The sequence below is a fragment of the Ascidiella aspersa genome, chromosome 2 (genome assembly GCF_963924565.1).
Source record: "Ascidiella aspersa chromosome 2, kaAscAspe10.2, whole genome shotgun sequence".
Classification (NCBI taxonomy): Eukaryota; Metazoa; Chordata; class Ascidiacea; order Phlebobranchia; family Ascidiidae; genus Ascidiella; species Ascidiella aspersa.
In genome coordinates this window covers 8,865,461-8,888,008 of record NC_139448.1, presented here as the reverse complement: position 1 = coordinate 8,888,008, position 22,548 = coordinate 8,865,461, and the positions used below count along the sequence as shown (strand labels likewise).

Here is a 22,548-nt window from a genome sequence, read left to right as displayed (position 1 = left end):
AATTAAAGCGAACAAAAAAAAATTGTTTGTAAAATTTTACAAAAATAAGCTTCGAGTGTATCATCTATATCAGAAATAAAATAAAAAATATTTTTTCAAAACGATGATGGTGAGCAACCAGTTTATTAAAGCTTGTCAGATCGCAAACCAAACCGGTAAGTGGAACGATAGTAAAAAGAAAAAGTCGGCACATTACCAGTACTGTCTGTTTTCACTATAGCTATTAGTCTTGACTTACACCAAGTGCGGTTTTTATGCATCCCCGCATTAGTTTGTGCGTTGTTATAAAAACGGCGTTTCAAATAGCTTAGTGACCAACAAGTCAGCCGGTGAGCGAAAGGCCGAATAAAATTGCAGATAGCCATAATTTAACTGTGATTTGCCGACAGTTTAGATACGTTACCTAATTATTTGTCATTTTTTGGATAGCTTAATTTGATAATAAAATGAGTACAATCTTCACCACACTTTTTCAAACCATTCCACGATCGACAAATCGGCAGAAATCAGGTGAGCAATTAAAACTTTTTTTGCAGCTAATGTCTACATAAGTCATGTACTGCACTTTAACAGCAATTACTACGCTTGCGAGTTACGTTTTTTGGTTGAATATCTTCGCATGCCTTTTGTCACAGTTGACAAGCATTCGAAAGTCATTGGTTAATCTGGACACGTTTTCGCGCGCTAAATCTCAATTTATATTTTTATAAAATTTATATACAAAACTACAGCATTTGATATGGAATTTCAGTTAGCTGGTGTGCCGACGCTGTAAAGCGATTAGTTCTGGATGAAGGCTTTCAATGCCACTTTACCAACGAGGTACAAGGGGAGAATGCGCAAGGCCCTGCAACTGTTATATCTTATTTCGGATACCCGAAAACTTTGCTGTAAGTGTATAAATTATTTAATAAAGACAATGTAGATTCGAATTTGCCGCGTAAAGTTTTAAACGCGCGGTGCTAACTATTCAAAAGGCAGGAACCAGTTGTGAACAATGCTTGTGGGCAACTTGCTGGTCAAGTGCTGCAAAATAGAAACAGGTTACTTGCCCCGGAGGCTGTAAAAAAGTAACAAGCGCCGCTTAAGTTTCTGACCTGCGCAAATTTGAAGTATTATGTTTGGATTTTAGACACACAAATATAGCTGCTAAAGTGGAGTGGACCTTAAAGCAGGTTCAATGTTTTTGATCAATTTCGTTGAACCACTTTGATTATTGTAATAAAACCACATTAAAATATGCAATATTGGGAATCACATTGACCCTTGCAAAATAAGTGTCGACCTTATTAACAGCCAAATATACTCTAGAAAAGCTAGCAATTCAGGTCAGACACTATACTAAAAGATATATAGGCTATAGTATATATATATATATATATTTCGTGATTCATTCCAATTAAGATCTATTGACGATGCCTTTGCTGGTGCATGTATAATATATAAAACTTCTAAGACCTTTTAATGGTGTCCGACCTGAATTGCTAGCTTTGCTAGAGTATTATGCTGAAAACCATGTATTGGCGTTGTTCTTTTCGTAAAGCCTACACTTTTGCAAACAGTGTAGCCTAATATTTGTTTTTGTCCTAATGCTGGTCAATATTTGTGGCCGCAGACACCATGTTTTTAGCAACTTTGCGTTTGGGAAAATAACGTTCGCTCATGTTTATTTACAGCGCAATAGCCCAGGCAATCACACCAAAGTATAAATTTATGATATGTCCTACACCAGTGGTGGCCAACACGTCGATCGCCACATTCCATCCGGTCGATCGCGTCGAATATGTGTTACGTCATTACGTAGCTGTCACACACATGCGGGACATTAAAATGATCAATTGTTGCCCGGACCAGCCTAAAAAAGCGTTCTTTTACGTAACAAATTAACCTCCGTCGCTGGCTTGAAATGCAATTAAAGCTCAAAAATGTTTAATATGTGTTTTTTGTGACTTTTTATAGAACTAGTCGATTGCGAGTCTCTAATAGCATTCCAGTCGATCGTAATTAAACATAAGTTGGCTACATCTGTCATCCTACGCTGAAGTCACATATAAATGCCAGATACTGTACTAGCTAGCATGAGTATTAATTAAAAGGTAATTAAACTTCTAAAATGTTTTCGTTGACCATGTTAACATTTCCGTCTATAAGCTTTTTTGACATATTTCATATACCCAGGACAATTCAATTGACATGTTGTGAAACATTTATGACGATGGATTTGACCGGACAATGCCAGGGAAAACAAATAATCGACTACAGGAATGTAAGTGGATGAAGAAAGTGTGTTTCGGCCGATCTTTGCTAACTTTTTCTACAAAAGACTCTTTGTTTTGATTACTAGATATCCGACAGGCTTTATGAAAAACTGCAGGAAGCACTTAAAGATGAGTTTACGATACATCGGTGAGTTGTTCCACATATGACGTCGTATGTTGTGAATAAACAAAATTTATCCATCATGACTTTCCATACGCGAAAGCTGGGTTTCTTTCAGGTCTGGTAACGCGGTGTGATACAGGGTTCATTAAAAAATATTTAGAGTGATATTTCGCAATGCATATATGCCACTAGTAACGTGCAGTGTTGTAAACAAGTCAAGTCCCAGTAAAGTCATTTGTAAAAACGGAAGTCCAAGTCAAGTCGTTTTTGAATAAATGAAGTTAACTCTCAGGCAAGTCATAATTAGAGCAATTCAAGTCCTTGTCATTAAAATTAAACTGTTAAAATAAGTAAACTTTTCCGATTACCAGCAATAACTCAAAAGAAATAACACAAAACCATATATAGCAAGCATATTGTTTTGCATGCATAAATTAAAATAAATGACCAAGACAAGTAAAGTCATTTGTTAAAAAGAATTAGGTAAAGTCAAAGCATTTTGCCCAAAATACTAAGTCAAGTCAAAAAAAGGGTTACTTCAAGTTAAGTCAAACATTGGTAATGCAAATAATTTTTCGTTGGTACAGAAAAGTTTAATATTACAAAGCTTTAAGTTAAACTAATATTGTTTAAGAACGCAACCGGTAGATTTTTTTAATTTGTAGAACAGCTCCATTGAAACGAGGTGGAGATGTTTGGCGGTATTCCATCTTGGGAGATGGAAGAATAAATGAAATGGATTTAACGGAAGTATTAGTAAACGAACAGAGCGATTTCCAACAGGTCACCATTGCCAGAACGAAGGAATTGGGCAACATACTGTTGCTCGACTGGTTAGAAAGTAAGTCGATTCTATTTAATCTGAAAGCCACATTTCCAAGAAAGAGAGACGATCGATCGTTTTGTCTTATTCCACTCAATTGTGATTGAATGACCCTCCTCAACATATCAATGTGTATAACGGCGGTTCCCAAACTGGGGTCCGCGGACCAACTGGGGTCCGTACAGCAGTTTCAGAGGGTACGCAAGGAGAGTTATTCTTTAACTTTTTAAACATTAGTCATTAGCGAATGTTTTTAAACATTTGAATTAGACTTTGTTAAAAACATTTTTAGTCTTTAATTATGCTTTATTATTCGATAATATAGCGTGTTTGTTGATGTCTCTTGTGACATCATAAAGCGTCTATTAGGCTGAACTACCTGATATCAGCGAAATAAGAAACATGGGTCAACTGACCCTTGAATTTTTATAGGGCCGCGAAATATCAAAATAATTGCAAAGGGTCCGCCAGGCCAAATTTTCAGAAAAGTTTGGGAACCGCTGGAGTATACTGTAAAATTGAACTAAAAACTACAACATATATAGTTACGCTTGTACCGAATATAGCTCACAGTAAAACACAACAGAGTAGGGAAAGGACTCACAGGGGTATACCTCTGGCCCTCGGGATAGACAATTTTATGTGGCTCGCGTTCAAACTTTGCAAAGACATAGAACACAGCCCTAAAAAGAAAATGCTTATTTGCGAATATTTCCTCGAGTTAACTATTGTATTATTGTCGAGTTTGTTTACAACATTCCCAATTTAATATTATGAAGACGTAAAACTTGAAACACTCTAGCTCGGAAATTGTCACATTTAACACTTGCTGTATTGGTGATATGTCACACGCACGTTAATGTTGTGAAATTCGTCTCTACTAAGAAGGCCCCCCATATTTGATTTTCAACTCTCAATCCTTTGCGATATTGCCCTTTAAAATGCTGGCAGGAACACGACATTCCAGATAAAAGCATTGCAGAGGAAGAATTAAATTGGCGTAGAGCAACGCAGAAAGCTGTCGGCAACCAATAAATCAGTGTTTCTCAACCGTTGGTTCGCGAGCCAAATTTAGGCCGCCGTTGGATGTGGTTGGGTCGCCGACTTCAGTATTTCGCATGGTTAGGTTAATTAAGATTGGTTCCGAGTAAGGTTTCTCCCGAATTAACTGAAATGCGAAGACATGACCAATATTTATCACATTTGAATTTTATGCTATAATATTGTCTGATTTCTTCTTTGTTCACTACAATCTACAAATCTTAAAACATTTTGACCTCGTGACCCCTTGAAAAACGCTCGCTTATCCCCCAGGGATCCGGCGAAGGTTGACCCTGGGCTATACCAAAAAGCAAAATATTTCTGACAATGATTTTCGATTTAAGTTAAAGGTTATAAGTGTTTAGTCGAACCAGTTGAACACACAACCATGATTATTTTTCGTTTTGTAATCATTATTAGCATTTGCTATGCGCTCATGTTGATTCACGACATTATTATCATGTGCTATCCAGTGGTTCTCAAACTGGGGTCCGCGAGACAATTTTCGGGGTCCGCGAAGCCACTAACAAAAAATCAACACGACGCCCCTGATGAAGAAAACTTTTTGTGCAATAAAATTTTCAGGCAACTTACTTTTCAAAACAAAGCTGAATATTTTGTTCATTAAAGTTATTATAAGCTTCGAGTTGAATTGTCCATTGTGACGTCATAGTCTTACGCTGTGCTAATGAAAATTGCGTTTTCACAGCTTGTTGCAAATGCGATGACACTGTGGGCTGTACGGTCGTCGGTCAGTCACGGTTTTAAAACTGTTCGTGATTGCTCCACTCAAATAAAGTGATTCGTTAGAGGTTAACATAGCCGAGCTGAAAGCAAAGAAGCAAGTTTACCAATCCCATTTATACCATTAAAAACAAGTGTTATTTTGTGTATATTTTTGAGGGACCGTAAGCATATTAAATAGTTGCTGAGGGGCCGTTGCGCAATTTTTTTTTTTAAAGTTTGAGAACCACTGTGCTATGCACTCATGTTGATTTCCAGGTAAACAAAACCTGTAAAATTAAAATTTTAGATCTGTCGGAAGCCGATTATATCTACACGTCATCTTTGTGTGGACTAGACAAGTCCGAATCCATCAACTACGAAGGCAAGGAAGTGCTTATTCTAGGTGGCGGTGACGGAGGTGTGTATATTTTGACCAAGATGAGATAAAACATAGCCGACGTGCAAATCTAATTATCGGCAGCCCAAGCGTTTCATACGTAACAATGTGCTGTCGCAAAAGGGCCCCTCAAGGCTATGAGATATACATTAAAAAGTTAATGTGTGTTTATTTTAAACTATGTATATAAAAGAGATTGATGTTCGGCAAAGCAGAGCTTTTTCATATTAACAAGGTTTCGTAAAGCCTAACGAATAGAACCAGAATACAAAATAACAATGTCTAGTCCAGTGGTTCTCAACCTTTCTTCTTTCGTGGCCCATTTAGGTTGCAAAAAAATTCTGCGGCCCAAAAAAATTATGAAAGAAAAAAAAATGTAAAATATGTTTAGAACAAAGCACAGCATAACGTATTTCAAAACAAATTTTTTATTCAACCGTGCATTAGTGAGATACTTGCGGCTAAACAATAAATTTACATTCCTTTTTAATTCCTCTCCAAGCCATTATTCCTGTAAAATTAAATATATTGACACAAATGAAACTAAATCTATTTTTTTAAATTGGTATGTGGCCCACCTCAAATGTTCTTATGGCTCACTGGTTGAGAACCGCTCTAGTCAAATAAAATAAAATAAAATAAAAAAAAATGGTACGCGAACAGCACATGTGACTCACTCTTTACTTTGTTTACCGTTTCCACTTTACACTTTTTAATTTAGAACATTTGGAAAAATGACTGGACTAAAATAAACTGACTTTACTTTTAAAAAACGTGGTTTGCAAATGTTCACTTTATGTTAAAGCACGGTACAAACAATTATCTTCAGGAGCCTTGAATGAGCTGCGCAAGCTGAATCCAGAGATGATCACAATGATCGAGATTGACGAAGTTGTGATGAAAGCTTGCAGCAAATACTTGAGGGGGTGCTGCGAGGATTCGCTCGATAAATATGAGGGGGACAACTACAAGGTTAAAACGAGTGTTCATGCTATATATTTAAGCCGCTGTAGATTTGTTTAATGAACAATGTAATGCTTAATTGAGTCCTTCTTAAACTGGCACATCGGGGTGTTATAGAAGTAGAGCTCAACTAATTTCACACAGTGTGATAACTATTTAAATTACTTATTTATCTTTGATGTGCATCAAGTAATGCGAAAAGCCCCCTCCTCCTCCCCGAATTGCCAATCAATCGAGGAAATATTTGTTCACAACTGACCAACCTTAATAATCGCGAAAAATTTCAATAGAATAGTAGGTCGCAGATTAAACGTTTAGAAAGCCATAATTAAATAGCAAATCTTGTTTGAGTACAGGTATAGCTGCATCATTCTCAAATTGCTTCACATATAGGCGAACAGTGGGTTTGCGAGAAAAGATAAGGAATTAAACAATTTTCGTACGCAAAAATTTCAAACAATTTTCAGATCGAAGTTGGCGATTGCATTCCATATATGCGAAAATACGAAAAGGAAGGAAGAAAGTTTGATTACATCATCAGTGACATCACCGACATTCCAATCGTCAAAAAGGTAAAAAATGAAGTAAAGCAGAAGTACAAGAATATACATAAAACAACACTACTAGATTCCGCTGATTGGGTTTACTGCTTTAAATTTGCCTAAATCAACTGCAAAAATAATTGCATTTTCTTGATTTGGTATGTAAATCCTTTAAGAAATAACAGGCATCATTTTTTTACCAATTTCCAACACAGGTGAAGGAAGAATGCTCTGCAACATCAGAATGGTTGTTTTTCCGTCAACTGTTCAACTCTAGCCTAAAACTGTTGAATGATGACGGGCAGATCTTCACTCATGTAAGTCGCATTAGGGATGTAGGATGCTTGATAATTTATTCCGATACCGATATCCGATATTTTGGCAAAAAAAAATCAGGATCCGATCGGTTCCGAATGACGTCATTACTTTGCAAATCAAACAAGTTTAAAAAATTAAAACGTTAAAACGTTTGAAAATCAAACACGTTCGAAAAGTAAAAACGTTCAAAGGTTTTTGTGCCAGGCCGAAATTTGCTTTAAGCGTTAAAAAGTTTTGTTAAAAAGTTTCTGCTATATTTGCAAAATTTACGTTTCAAGGTAAAATTACTGCGTTGGCGTGCAAATCATGGCCGAAATTCCTATATAAATGTGGTCGGCATTTCTGCCCGCCTATAGTATAGTACGAGTACTGCCACTTGGCATCAGGTATCGACTCCTACTGTATTTCGATATTTTAAGACATTCGTAAGTATCACCGCATATTCTTAGAAAAGAAACTGAAAACAATCAACCTTCAGTTATTTATATTCACTTAACATGCAAGAACTAAAGGACAAAAAATGTCTCTGATTTTGCATTTAAAAATGACAATAGGAACTTTCAAACGGAAACTTTTTGCTGTGTTTTAAGATTGCAAAAACTTATGCGAAAACGTTTCAATGTTCTGTAAAGTTTGCACAGATAATAAATGTGCGCCAAAGGCACTAAAAAATCATAACAAAGAACAATAAGTTCATACGGAGTGTGTTATTTTAGAATTTATATACAGCTTTACTACGGGGCTTAGAATTACGCAGTAGCCTAAAGTGTAAAAAGTTTTATGTCACCAACAAGTGTAAACAACAGGTTCCAACAAAAAGTTTCATGCTGTAAAGTGAAAAGAAAAGTTTCATGTGGCCACCGAAGAGTTTTACGTGCTTAACTAATTTGTTTGTCAAACACAAAAAGCACTTTGTTTTTTTATTTTTTTGGTATTGATAGAAAACTGTAAATACCAGTCCTTTGTTATGTTTGTTTGCCCTCCGGGGATCTTATTGTTTGTACGTAGATGTACGTAGATTGGTCGTATTTAAATCTGAAATTGAGCTTGGCACCTTTTTGGGGGGGTTAAATAAGAATTGTGCTTGTTTGTTCAGATCACGGCATCAACCAACAAAGAAGGAATTCATCAGTTCGAGTCAAATTTGCAGCAACTCGACCAAAAAGTCACCTACGAGCTTTTCGACAATTTCGTCCCATCGTTTAAGGAAAAGTAAGATTCAAGTGTTTGATGAAGCAAGTACCAATGTACTTCTGCCTTCGAAACTGACATATGTACTAGTGCTACGCCAAAAATATCGTATCCCTGCTCTACGGCCTGCGGGATGCCTGACCTGATTGTCGACTGTTGACTATTAGGAAGCAATCCATAATCTGCAGGCCATGGGAAAAAGTTGTGAGGGATAGAGCAACCAACAAAAAAAGTTGTTGACAGAAAATGTGAATAGATAAGGTATAAACAGGTGAAAGATGAGGTTCAGAAGTTAAGAGGCAAGAAAGGTTAAGTAAGTGACAACGCAATAGTGAAAATTAGGCGAATACAACTACAACAAACGATAAAATGTTCTGTGCAACATTAGCCTAATATTTAATTGAAGCAATGCACTGCGTCTTGGTTGTCCAAGGAGAGAGTAATTTTCACAGTTGCGCTTCTGTGCAAAGCAAGTGCTTGCCGATTGCGTGGTAATGCTTTTCGACCTGCAGCAGCACAAAATCTACTACTTTCCAAAAAAATTCGTGTAAAAAGGACGTTTTCAGCTTGCATTTTAATATTAAACCAGTGGTTCTCAACATTTTATGGCTTGCGGTACCCCTCAGAAATAATACATAGATTGCGGCACCCCTTACAGATTTTTCCGTGGGTAAATCACTAAAATGTGACAATAAACGGAACTGGAACAACACACATCAACTCTGCACAACGTAGGAAGTTTTAATTGGATTTATTCCACTCTAATTTTACACAAAAAGTAATCTTACACACAAAGCAAAAATTAGATTCTTAAATATCGCTCGGCAACGTTTTGCATTTGAAATGACACCCAAGGGTGCCGCCTCGGTTGAAAACCGCTTCATTAAACTATTGTTCGTAAGACTCGGACATGTAAACTGCTTCTATGACCTTCATAAAATATTTGTAGACAAGCCTTAGTTTGTAGTTGCGGCACGATAAGGGTTTCACGCAACACGAACTGCAATTGTAAATCAAAATAACAAAGTAAATTGAAGCAATAGGGGTGCTTCGATGCACGTGAAAGCACATCGCACATCGATATTTTTGTTTGTTTTTTAGGTGGATGTTCTGCCAAATGCGAAAAGTCATCGCCAACGGAAAATAGATGTGTTTCTTTTGTATTTAATTGTTTATTTAATCAAATCAATTATATATTTAACTTCATGAAACGCTACTTACTAAAAACCAACGAGTAAAAAGGTTTTGTTGTTTTGATTGTGATGGTGCTAACAGTTTGTAATAAAATGAAAATGCATGGCAATATTGGCGGTTGGTACAAAATATTTTTCATTTCAACTGTACCGTGTTTCCGTAAGAAAAATAGCACTAAAAAAATTGGCAAAAATATCACTAAAAAATCCATTTATTGTGGAAGAAAATGATGAGTCTTTCACATATTTATGGAAATGTTGCGACATGTTTAGGATACCTATAATTTTTACAAAAAATGTTTTTCAGAGTGCCAGCATCGTCTGAAAATCTTGGTGTCGTCTATATGCAGGTTAATAACTTACAAAAAAAGATGGAGTAAAATGCGCCTGAAGAAATGACATAGTACATGTTTTACTGTTTGCAAATTAAGTTTGATGCTGTATAGCAAGGGTGACTAGCTATTTCTTGACCAAGAGCCACATTTCTTACATGGTTAACCACAAAGAGCTACATCCTACACACGGGGAGAAACGAATATAAGCCTGTTTCGTTCTCACCTACACAGATATATACCTGTTGTGAACATAGATTTGTTATAGGTGTTACATACTAACAGTTTTGCGTAGGCTAAATTTATGCGAATTTTCATTCACGCTGCAAAACAGGAATAAATAAATAAATACTGGTGGCCAAGAAAGTAACAGAAGTTACTAAAAGTAATAAAACAGGATCTTAGAAGAGGGGACCCGTAATTTTGTTTATGGCGGCATGGAAAAAATGTGACGCAATAAAATCTCGTGTGCAATATAAAACTGAAATCAAGTGTAAATACGTTTAAGCGTTAGATGTGAACAAACTGCAATGAGACATGCGGCGTGTTTTTGTCAGATTTCACAAACTCGGTTAGGAGATATCAAATTGTCCACCGAGAAAATTTTTGCATTATGTAGTTATAACAGGGAAAAATGTAATCAACTGACAATTACCCACGGACATCCTATAAAACTTAAATACAGCTTGAACGAAAAAGCCGCACAAAATACAAATTCTCAAGCGTTATGATTCCAGTAAAAAAATTCGTTACTTATAACCAAGAAATGTAACTTTAATATTAAATGAATAAAATCGCCGGTATAGCTTCAAAAAAATGCAAAGATATTTCGTCTGGAATTCGTCACACAGTAGCCTATAGTATATATATATAGTCTTGAAAAAAAACAGGCGGTTATTTGAATTTCAAATTCACTATTATTACTAAAAAAATAGTACACCTAATCAATGAACTTATTCAGCTTAAGTTTGGCTTTTAAAGAAGACCCAATTTTTATGGCTGCTGGTTGCCATATTAACCAGGTTTATTTTGATCAATTAGGTTACAATTAGAAACATCTACTGTTTAGTGTGTGCTTGCAAAAGCGTCATACTGCTTTGAAGAAGTACTAAAGTTTCAAATATGATAAGTTGAAACTTCAGTCAACAGACAAACTTTAGCTGAAATGGTAGGCTACAATACCTGAACTGGACATGCTATACGGGGTGTCCGTATACGGCATTTTTAATATAAAACAAATCGCCACTACGAGTTTATCTCAAGACGTTAGCCTTATAGTAGATTCGCCGAAATGAAATTACCCCAACGAAAACTTTTAAAACAACTTTGACTGATTGGGTGACGATCAGTCGGCCGTAAACCAAGTCTTTTCAGTCTGTCAAACAGCCAGACTAAAAGCATCTATTTTGCTTTCTACCTTTCTACACTCGATCACGCTAGGTTAAACTGAATATGAAGCCCCTTCGTACCAACTTTTCTTACTCACTGTTGTCATTTACCTTTTGTGGCGAAGAAGTCAATTTAAACAGCATCTGTACGCCGTTAAACATCCTAGCAGACGGGTTTGACAATACGCGAAAACTCAGTTATTTCGACTGGTTTAGCTGATTAAAATGTACGTCACTTGCGGGCCACCAGTCCGCTTGTGGTTCAGGCTGTTTTGTAGCAAAGACAGAGCAGGTTAGTGCCACAAAGCGTAGCATTGCAGTGCATACAGGTTGCCGGTGAGGGAATTGTATACTGTGTGTGTGTTTTGCGAAGCATGAGATGAAAATAGAACGAGATAAAGCGTTTGAGTTTGTGACTAGAAGCAATCGAGTGACTTTAGTTGTTTTAAGGTTAATGTTACGATAAAGAGTTAACAAACGATAAAAGTTTGTGGCGTTAGTCTCTTTCAACGAACCTCAGACTAACCTTTCACCATCAATGTACAGCTGTGCCACGAAGTCAAGCATTTTAGATATTATATTATACGCAGCAGAAGGGAATAATTTAAGGATAAGTGCCCCAAAGCGTAGGATAACAAGTGCATACAGGTTGCCGGTGAGGAAATTGTTAACTGTGTGTGTGTTTTGCAAAGGATGACATAAAATAGGCCGAGATAGTCAAAGTGCGTGAGCGAACAAATGCTTTAAAGGGCATTTAGGTTGCAGCTAGTAGCAATCGAGTGATTTTAGTTGTTTTGAGGTTAATGTTAAAATAGAGAATTAACAACAGATAAAAGTTTGTGGCGTTAGTCTCTTTCAACAGACCAACCTTTCACCATCAATGTACAGCTGTGCCACGAAGTTAAGCCTTTTAGATCTTCTACTGTACGCAGCAGAAGGGAATGACTTAAGGATTAGTGCCCCAAAGAGTAGGATAACAAGTGCATACAGGTTGCCGGTGAGGAAATTGTTAACTGTATGTGTGTTTGGAAAAGGATGAAATAAAAATAGGCCGAGGTAGTCAAAGTGCGTCAGCGAACAAATGCTTCAAAGGGCATTTAGGTTGCAGCTAGTAGCAATCGAGTGACTTTAGTTGTTTTGAGGTTAATGTTAAAATAGAGAATTAACAAACGATAAAAGTTTGTTAGTCTCTTTCAACAGACCAACCTTTCACCATCAATGTACAGCTGTGCCACGAAGTTAAGCCTTTTAGATCTTCTACTGTACGCAGCAGAAGGGAATGACTTAAGGATTAGTGCCCCAAAGCGTAGGATAACAAGTGCATACAGGTTACCGGTGAGGAAATTGTTAACTGTATGTGTGTTTGGAAAAGGATGAAATAAAAAATAGGCCGAGATAGTCAAAGTGCGTCAGCGAACAAATGCTTTAAAGGGCATTTAGGTTGCAGCTAGTAGCAATCGAGTGATTTTAGTTGTTTTGAGGTTAATGTTAAAATAGAGAATTAACAACAGATAAAAGTTTGTGGCGTTAGTCTCTTTCAACAGACCAACCTTTCACCATCAATGTACAGCTGTGCCACGAAGTTAAGCCTTTTAGATCTTCTACTGTACGCAGCAGAAGGGAATGACTTAAGGATTAGTGCCCCAAAGAGTAGGATAACAAGTGCATACAGGTTGCCGGTGAGGAAATTGTTAACTGTATGTGTGTTTGGAAAAGGATGAAATAAAAATAGGCCGAGGTAGTCAAAGTGCGTCAGCGAACAAATGCTTCAAAGGGCATTTAGGTTGCAGCTAGTAGCAATCGAGTGACTTTAGTTGTTTTGAGGTTAATGTTAAAATAGAGAATTAACAAACGATAAAAGTTTGTTAGTCTCTTTCAACAGACCAACCTTTCACCATCAATGTACAGCTGTGCCACGAAGTTAAGCCTTTTAGATCTTCTACTGTACGCAGCAGAAGGGAATGACTTAAGGATTAGTGCCCCAAAGCGTAGGATAGCAAGTGTATAGGTTGTCAGTGAGGAATATGTACTGTGTGTGTGTTTTGCCGAGATAGTTCAAGTGTGTCAACAATAAAATGCTTAACAGTGCGTTGTAGTTAGTGACTAAAAGCATCAAGTGACTTTAATTGTTTGAGGTTAATGTTAAAATAAAGAGTTAACAGCAGATAAAAGTTTGTGGCGTTAGTCTCTTTTAACAGAACAACCTTTCACCTTTAACGTACAGCTGTGCTACGAGGCTGGGCCTAAGATCTTATACTGTACGCGGCAGAGGAAATAGCATAAATTTCAAGTTTGGTGCAAAACGTAGTTAAGACAGAAAAAACAGCTTGTGTCGGTTAAACGGGGATAATTATTGAGCCTGACAGTCGCAGAGTAGCATCTTCCATTTAGTTTGGCCTGTTAACAGATCAGTTTCAGTTAAGATTTTAATTTCCTTTAGTTTGCGGCGTCACTAGCAGACAGAGTTGGTGGCGTTTGGCAAGCATCAGTTCTTATTGAACTAACGAAACCGCATATAAAGTAGTGACTAATTATAGACAGTTGTAGATTGGACAGCATAGCGATTTACTTTGCTTTGTTTCGTTAAGCGAAGTAGGGTTGCAGGTTTATCTATTACAAAATGTGCACAATTTTCTCCACACATTTCCAGACCGTTCCACGTTTGCCTAACCAAAAAAGAGCAGGTAAGTGAAATGTATGTTCATAAAGTTAAAGCAAAAGTAAATTGGCTGGTACTTGACTTGTGCAACTGATGACTTAGGCTAGGATTTATTTTCCAAAATACTTCAGCAGCAATTTCAAAATACCTTGTTAACATAACTCTGTCGATGGGTGCGCCTTTCTTCAACTCGAAAAGACGATTAATAAACGGCACAAATGATTGGAAACGTTAATGTAATGGGAAGGATTAGGCATGTTTGATTGGGGTTATTAGTCAGTTTCCGTTTGCTGCAAACAATAATGTTGTTGGGGAGGTATGAGGTATCAAGGACATTTGGTTTGGGAATAAACCATTGCTTATCACGCCACTATACTTTTGCGCGCAAATGAAATGTTACCTTTTACATCTAAGCACAGTTCTGTGTGTTTCGTCAGTTTAAACATTAGCTCATGGCGTTTCAGACAGCTGGAAAGAAGATTCTGAAAGGGTGAAGCGACTGGTTCTGGATGAAGGCTTCCAGTGCCACTTTGCCAACGAGGTGCCAGCGGAAGATTCGGGAGGCTTCTCGACTGTTATATCTTACTTTGGATTTCCAAAACGTTTGCTGTAAGTGCACAATTGTAGTAATCGAATAGAAGCACATTTATAAATTCGCCATTATTCGCAAGCAACTGTGAATAGACAGTGCTACCGAATAAAACAGTGCTATTCATGTGGGAAATCGCTTAGTTCTCCAGTTTCAAACATATTAGATCACGCGGCCGGGTTGAATACAATAGGTGGGACCAACGTCATTTCCAAGACTGGTGTGGGAAAATAACGGCACTTGGCTGTTTTTTTTTTTAACAATTTCTTTATTTTCAGTTCACATGAATGGAATTTCGTGTTTGGGGGGTCCATAAAAACAAGTCAGAAAATAAAATCCAATCTGTTTGGTCAGTCCTAGTCGTTTCTGTGTAAAGCCCTCTACCTACAGTGCTGCACGTTATTTTATTAAGTTAGGACTATTTCCGACAAGTTTTGGTCTGTAAACGATTTTAGATCTTATTCCGTCGTGCTGCGTATTTTGTCATACTATGTGTCGTTTGTCGTAATACTATTGCATTACAGATTATTTGGCTTAAGATATTGTTGATTTGTCTGAATGTGTGTTACCGTATAAATAGTGTGAGCATACTCTTATTACAAAGTGTTCCTTATATTTTTAACATAAAACCAGGACAGTTCAACTGACGTGCAGTGAAAAGATCATGACGTTAGACTTAACAGAACAAATCCAGGGTAAAGAAAGAAAGAAGTATAATGAGGTGAGTTCCAAACAAGATAGATATAGTCTGTGTCGAATTATATTGTTTAATAAATGATAGGCTGCCTTTTTAGGAAACATCCAATGTGCTTTATAAAAAACTGGAGGAAGCCTTTAAAGACGAGTTTACAGTACATCGGTAAATATGTTAATTGTCGTTTTTCATGTATCAAAAAGGAGCCCTATGAATTTAAATACGGAAATCGGGTTGTTTTTTGAATAAATAAAGTGAACTCTCAAGTAATATTTAGAGCAAGTCAAGTCCTTGTCATTAAAATTAAACGTTAAACTGTTAAAACTAGTAAACTCTTCCGATTATCAGCAATAACTCAAAAGAAATAACACAAAACCATATATAGCAAGCATATTGTTTTGCATGCATAAAATAAATGACCAAGACAAGTAAAGTCATTTGTTAAAAAGAATTAGGTAAAGTCAAAACATTTTGCCTAAAATACTTAAGTCAAGCCAAAAAAAGGGTTATTTCAAGTTAAGTCAAACATTGGTAATACAAATAATTTTTCGTTGGTACAGAAAAGTTTAATATTACTGAGCTTTAAGTTAAACTAATATTGTTTAAGAACGCAACCGGTAGATTTTTTTAATTTGTAGAACAGCTCCATTGAGACGAGGTGGAGATGTTTGGCGGTATTCCATCTTGGGAGATGGAAGAATAAATGAAATGGATTTAACAGAAGTATTAGCAAACGAACAGAGCGATTTCCAACAGGTCACCATTGCCAGAACGAAGGAATTGGGCAACATACTGTTGCTCGACTGGTTAGAAAGTAAGTCGATTCTATTTAATCTGAAAGCCACATTTCCAAGAAAGAGAGACGATCGATCGTTTTGTCTTATTCCACTCAATTGTGATTGAATGACCTGCCTCAACATACCAATGTGCATATTGTCAAATTGAACGATATAATTTACATTTGATAAAAACGACAACATATCGCTTTTACCGAATATAGCTCACAGTAAAACACAACAGAGTAGGGAAAAGACCCACAGGGGTATACCTCTGGCCCTCGGGATAGACAATTTTATGTAGCTCGCGTTCAAAATTTGCAAAGACATAGAACACAGCCCTAAAAATAAAATGCTTATTTGCGAATATTTCCTCGAGTTAACTATTGTATTATTGTCGAGTTGTTTACAACATGACCAATTTAACATTATGAAGACGTAAAACTTAAAAAACTCTACCTCGGAAATTATCACATTTAACACTTGCTGTATTGGTGATATGTCACACGCACGTTAATGTTGTGAAATTCGTCTCTACTAAGAAGGTCCCCCATATTTGATTTTCAACTCTCAATCCTTTGCGATATTGCCCCTTTAAAATGCTGACAGGAACACGACATTCCAGATAACAGCATTGCGGAGGAAGAATTAAATTGGCGTAGAGCAACGCAGAAAGCTGTCGGCAACCAATAAATCAGTGTTTCTCAATCGTTGGTTCGCGAGCCAAATTAGCTTAGGCCGCCGTTGGATGTTATTGGGTCGCCGACTTCAGTATTTCGCATGGTTAGGTTAATTAAGATTGGTTCCGAGTAAGGTTTCTCCCGAATTAACTGAAATGCGAAGACATGACCAATATTTATCACATTTGAATTTTATGCTATAATATTGTCTGATTTCTTCTTTGTTCACTGCAATCTTGCAAAAAGTTTAACGATGAGAATTGGGTCGCCAAAGCTTCGCTTTTGAACTCAGGCACAGTTAGGGTCGCCATAAAAAGTTAAGAAACACTGACCGAATTTGGACAAATGTAATATTTTCATTCTTTCTTCTCTACGACTGCAAAAAAATCAAAACAGCTGCGGTTTAACCACACATTGATCAGCGTTGAGACAAACCCCGGCACTGGTACACGTAACTACAAATCTTAAAACATTTTGACCTCGGACCCCTTGAAAAACGCTCGCTTATCCCCCAGGGATCCGGCGAAGGTTGACCCTGGGCTATACCAAAAAGCAAAATATTTCTGACAATGATTTTCGATTTAAGTTAAAGGTTATAAGGGTTCAGTCGAACCAGTTGAACACACAACCATGATTATTTTTCGTTTTGTAATCATTATTAGCATTTGCTATGCGCTCATGTTGATTCACGACATTATTATCATGTGCTATCCAGTGGTTCTCAAAGTGGGGTCCGCGAGACAATTTTCGGGGACCGCGAAGCCACTAACAAAAAATCAACACGACGCCCCTGATGAAGAAAACTTCAGGCAACTTACTTTTCAAAGCAAAGCTGAATATTTTGTTCATTAAAGTTATTGTAAGCTTCGAGTTGAATTGTCCATTGTGACGTCATAGTCTTACGCTGTGCTAATGAAAATTGCGTTTTCACAGCTTGTTGCAAATGCGATGACACTGTGTGCTGTACGGTCGTCGGTCAGTCACGGTTTTAAAACTGTTCGTGATTGCTCCACTCAAATAAAGTGATTCGTTAGAGGTTAACATAGCCGAGCTGAAAGCAAAGAAGCAAGTTTACCAGTCCCATTTATACCATTAAAAACAAGCGTTATTTTGTGTATATTTTTGAGGGACCGTAAGCAATTTAAAAAGTTGCTGAGGGGCCGTTGCGCAATTTTTTTTTTTTAAGTTTGAGAACCACTGTGCTATGCGCTCATGTTGATTCACGATACTATAATCATGTGCTATGCACCAATTTTGATTCCCAGGTAAACAAAACCTGTAAAATTTTAGATCTGTCGGAAGCCGATTATATCTACACGTCATCTTTGTGTGGACTCGACAAGCCAGAATACATCAACTACGAAGGCAAGAAAGTGCTTATTCTAGGCGGCGGTGACGGAGGTGTGTATATTTTGACCAAGATGAGATAAAACATAGCCGACGTGCAAATCTAATTATCGGCAGCCCAAGCGTTTCATACGTAACAATGTGCTGTCGCAAAAGGGCCCCTCAAGGCTATGAGATATACATTAAAAAGTTTGTGTGTTTATTTTAAACTATGTATATAAAAGAGATTGATGTTCGGCAAAGCAGAGCTTTTTCATATTAACAAAGTTTCGTAAAGCCTAACGAATAGAACCAGAATACAAAATAACAATGTCTATTCCAGTGGTTCTCAACCTTTCTTCTTTCGTGGCCCATTTAGTTTGCAAAAAAATTCTGCGGCCTCAAAAAATTATGAAAGAAAAAAAAATGTAAAATATGTTTAGAACAAAGCACAGCATAACGTATTTCAAAACAAATTATTTATTCAACCGTGCATTAGTGAGATACTTGCGGCTAAACAATAAATTTACATTCCTTTTTAATTCCTCTCCAAGCCATTATTCCTGTAAAATTAAATATATTGACACAAATGAAACTAAATCTATTTTTCTAAATTGGTATGTGGCCCACCTCAAATGTTCTTATGGCTCACTGGTTGAGAACCGCTCTAGTCAAAAAAAATAAAATAAAATAAAAAAAATGGAACGCGAACAGCACATGAGATCTCATTCTTTACTTTGTTCACCGTTTCCACATCACTCTTTTCAATTTAGAACATTTGGAAAAATGATTGGACTAAAATAAACTGACTTTACTTTTAAAAAACGTGGTTGCAAATGTTCTCTTTATGTTAAAGCACGGTACAAACAATTATCTTCAGGAGCCTTGAATGAGCTGCGCAAGCTGAATCCAGAGATGATCACAATGATCGAGATTGACGAAGTTGTGATGAAAGCTTGCAGCAAATACTTGCGGGGTTGCTGCGAGGATTCGCTCGATAAATATGAGGGGGACAACTACAAGGTTAAAACGAGTGTTCATGCTATATATTTAAGCCGCTGTAGATTTGTTTAATGAACAATGTAATGCTTAATTGAGTCCTTCTTAAACTGGCACATCGGGGTGTTATAGAAGTAGAGCTCAACTAATTTCACACAGTGTGATAACTATTTAAATTACTTATTTATCTTTGATGTGCATCAAGTAATGCGAAAAGCCCCCTCCTCCTCCCCGAATTGCCAATCAATCGAGGAAATATTTGTTCACAACTGACCAACCTTAATAATCGCGAAAAATTTCAATAGAATAGTAGGTCGCAGATTAAACGTTTAGAAAGCCATAATTAAATAGCAAATCTTGTTTGAGTACAGGTATAGCTGCATCATTCTCAAATTGCTTCACATATAGGCGAACAGTGGGTTTGCGAGAAAAGATAAGGAATTAAACAATTTTCGTACGCAAAAATTTCAAACAATTTTCAGATCGAAGTTGGCGATTGCATTCCATATATGCGAAAATACGAAAAGGAAGGAAGAAAGTTTGATTACATCATCAGTGACATCACCGACATTCCAATCGTCAAAAAGGTAAAAAATGAAGTAAAGCAGAAGTACAAGAATATACATAAAACAACACTACTAGATTCCGCTGATTGGGTTTACTGCTTTAAATTTGCCTAAATCAACTGCAAAAATAATTGCATTTTCTTGATTTGGTATGTAAATCCTTTAAGAAATAACAGGCATCATTTTTTTACCAATTTCCAACACAGGTGAAGGAAGAATGCTCTGCAACATCAGAATGGTTGTTTTTCCGTCAACTGTTCAACTCTAGCCTAAAACTGTTGAATGATGACGGGCAGATCTTCACTCATGTAAGTCGCATTAGGGATGTAGGATGCTTGATAATTTATTCCGATACCGATATCCGATATTTTGGCAAAAAAAATCGGGATCCACTCGGTACCGAATGACGTCATTACTATGCGAATCAAACAAGTTCAAAAAAGTAAAAACGTTAAAAGGTTTGAAAATCAAACACGTTCGAAAAGTAAAAATGTTCAAAGGTTTTTGTGCCAGGCCAAAAAATCGTTAGGCCGAAATATGCTATAAGCGTTAAAAAGTTCCGTTATCCAGGTTGTTAACCTACTATATTTGCAAAATTTACGTTTCAAGGTAGAATTACTGCGTTGGGGTCATGGCCGAAACTCCTATATAAATGTGGTCGGCATTTCTGCCCGCCTATAGTTAAGGACGAGTACCGCCACTTGGCATCAGGTATCGACTCCTACTGTATTTCGATATTTTAAGACATTCGTAAGTATCACCGCATATTCTTAGAAAAGAAACTGAAAACAATCAACCTTCAGGTATTTATATTCACTTAACATGCAAGAACTAAAGGACAAAAAATGTCTCTGATTTTGCATTTTTTAAATGACAATAGGAACTTTCAAACGGAAACTTTTTGCTGTGTTTTAAGATTGCAAAAACTTATGCGAAAACGTTTCAATGTTCTGTAAAGTTTGCACAGATAATAAATGTGCGCTAGAGGCACTAAAAAATCATAACAAAGAACAATAAGTTTATACGGAGTGTGTTATTTTAGAATTTATATACAGCTTTACTACGGGGCTTAGAATTACGCAGTAGCCTAAAGTGTAAAAAGTTTTATGTCACCAACAAGTGTAAACAACAGGTTCCAAAAAAGTTTCATGCTGTAAAGTGAAAAGAAAAGTTTCATGTGGCCACCGAAGAGTTTTACGTGCTTAACTAGTTTGTTTGTCAAACACAAAAAGCACTTTGTTTTTTTATTTTTTTGGTATTGATAGAAAACTGTAAATACCAGTCCTTTGTTATGTTTGTTTGCCCTCCGGGGATCTTATTGTTTGTACGTAGATCTCTATTGGTCGTATTTAAATCTGAAATTGAGCTTGGCACCTTTTTTGGGGGGTTAAATAAGAATTGTGCTTGTTTCTTCAGATCACGGCATCAACCAACAAAGAAGGAATTCATCAGTTCGAGTCAAATTTGCAGCAACTCGACCAAAAAGTCACCTACGAGCTTTTCGACAATTTCGTCCCATCGTTTAAGGAAAAGTAAGATTCAAGTGTTTGATGAAGCAAGTACCAATGTACTTCCGCCTTCGAAACTGACATATGTACTAGTGCTACGCCAAAAATATCGTATCCCTGCTCTACGGCCTGCGGGATGCCTGACCTGACTGTCGACTGTTGACTATTAGGAAGCAATCCATAATCTGCAGGCCATGGGAAAAAGTTGTGAGGGATAGAGCAACCAACAAAAAAAGTTGTTGACAGAAAATGTGAATAGATAAGGTATAAACAGGTGAAAGATGAGGTTCAGAAGTTAAGAGGCAAGAAAGGTTAAGTAAGTGACAACGCAATAGTGAAAATTAGGCGAATACAACTACAACAAACGATAAAATGTTCTGTGCAACATTAGCCTAATATTTAATTGAAGCAATGCACTGCGTCTTGGTTGTCCAAGGAGAGAGTAATTTACACAGTTGCGCTTCTGTGCAAAGCAAGTGCTTGCCGATTGCGTGGTAATGCTTTTCGACCTGCAGCAGCACAAAATCTACTACTTTCCAAAAAACTTTGTGTAAAAAGGACGTTTTCAGCTTGCATTTTAATATTAAACCAGTGGTTCTCAACATTTTATGGCTTGCGGTACCCCTCAGAAATAATACATAGATTGCGGCACCCCTTACAGATTTTTCCGTGGGTAAATCACTAAAATGTGACAATAAACGGAACTGGAAAAGCAAAAATCAGATTCTTAAATATCGCTCGGCAACGTTTTGCATTTGAAATGACACCCAAGGGTGCCGCCTCGGTTGAAAACCGCTTCATTAAACTATTGTTCGTAAGACTCGGACATGTAAACTGCTTCTATGACCTTCATAAAATATTTGTAGACAAGCCTTAGTTTGTAGTTGCGGCACGATAATTGTAAATCAAAATAACAAAGTAAATTGAAGCAATAGGGGTGCTTCGATGCACGTGAAAGCACATCGCCAAGCTCGCCATAACTGGTCTTTAATAGTACATCAAACAAGTAGATATTTTTGTTTGTTTTTTAGGTGGATGTTCTGCCAAATGCGAAAAGTCATCGCCAACGGAAAATAGATGTGTTTCTTTTGTATTTAATTGTTTATTTAATCAAATCAAGTATATATTTAACTTCATGAAACGCTACTTACTAAAAACCAACGAGTAAAAAGGTTTTGTTGTTTTGATTGTGATGGTGCTAACAGTTTGTAATAAAATGAAAATGCATGGCAATATTGGCGGTTGGTACAAAATATTTTTCATTTCTACTGTACCGTGTTTCCGTAAGAAAAATAGCACTAAAAAATTCATTTATTGTGGAAGAAAATGATGAGTCTTTCACATATTTATGGCAATGTTGCAACATGTTTAGGATACCTATAAATTTTACAAAAAATAGTTGAATGAAAAATATTATTTTATAAACTGTCTCTAATGTTGGCAGTAATACACCTT

General features: G+C 36.7%; 2 protein-coding genes across 2 annotated transcripts; both read left to right on the top strand.

Moving 5' to 3' along the window:
• The first annotated feature begins 2,215 nt into the window (after positions 1 to 2,215).
• LOC146163449 (spermine synthase-like) lies at positions 2,216 to 8,408 on the top strand. The gene is made up of 7 exons (XM_083380505.1): positions 2,216 to 2,266; positions 3,031 to 3,223; positions 5,280 to 5,390; positions 6,199 to 6,341; positions 6,800 to 6,916; positions 7,090 to 7,191; positions 8,289 to 8,408. The coding sequence occupies exons 1-7, from the start codon at positions 2,216 to 2,218 to the stop codon at positions 8,406 to 8,408; spliced, it is 837 nt and encodes a 278-aa protein (XP_083236631.1).
• A 5,508-nt stretch (positions 8,409 to 13,916) lies between these two features.
• LOC146163448 (spermine synthase-like) lies at positions 13,917 to 22,170 on the top strand. Its single transcript, XM_083380504.1, has 11 exons — positions 13,917 to 13,980; positions 14,420 to 14,564; positions 15,178 to 15,265; positions 15,339 to 15,403; positions 15,877 to 16,052; positions 17,985 to 18,095; positions 18,901 to 19,043; positions 19,502 to 19,618; positions 19,792 to 19,893; positions 21,002 to 21,117; positions 22,125 to 22,170. The coding sequence occupies exons 1-11, from the start codon at positions 13,917 to 13,919 to the stop codon at positions 22,168 to 22,170; spliced, it is 1,173 nt and encodes a 390-aa protein (XP_083236630.1).
• The last annotated feature ends 378 nt before the right edge of the window (positions 22,171 to 22,548 follow it).

What these genes read in the sequence shown, in the direction of transcription:
- LOC146163448 (XM_083380504.1), top strand. Translation starts at nt 13,917, where the DNA reads ATGTGCACAATTTTCTCCACACATTTCCAGACCGTTCCACGTTTGCCT. An exon ending in TCTAGGCGGCGGTGACGGAG is followed by an intron (nt 18,096 to 18,900) that starts GTGTGTATATTT and finishes AATTATCTTCAG; the next exon opens with GAGCCTTGAATGAGCTGCGC. An exon ending in ATGAGGGGGACAACTACAAG is followed by an intron (nt 19,044 to 19,501) that starts GTTAAAACGAGT and finishes AACAATTTTCAG; the next exon opens with ATCGAAGTTGGCGATTGCAT.
- LOC146163449 (XM_083380505.1), top strand. Translation starts at nt 2,216, where the DNA reads ATGGATTTGACCGGACAATGCCAGGGAAAACAAATAATCGACTACAGG. An exon ending in TCAAAAAGGTAAAAAATGAA is followed by an intron (nt 6,917 to 7,089) that starts GTAAAGCAGAAG and finishes TTTCCAACACAG; the next exon opens with GTGAAGGAAGAATGCTCTGC. An exon ending in ACGGGCAGATCTTCACTCAT is followed by an intron (nt 7,192 to 8,288) that starts GTAAGTCGCATT and finishes TTGTTTGTTCAG; the next exon opens with ATCACGGCATCAACCAACAA.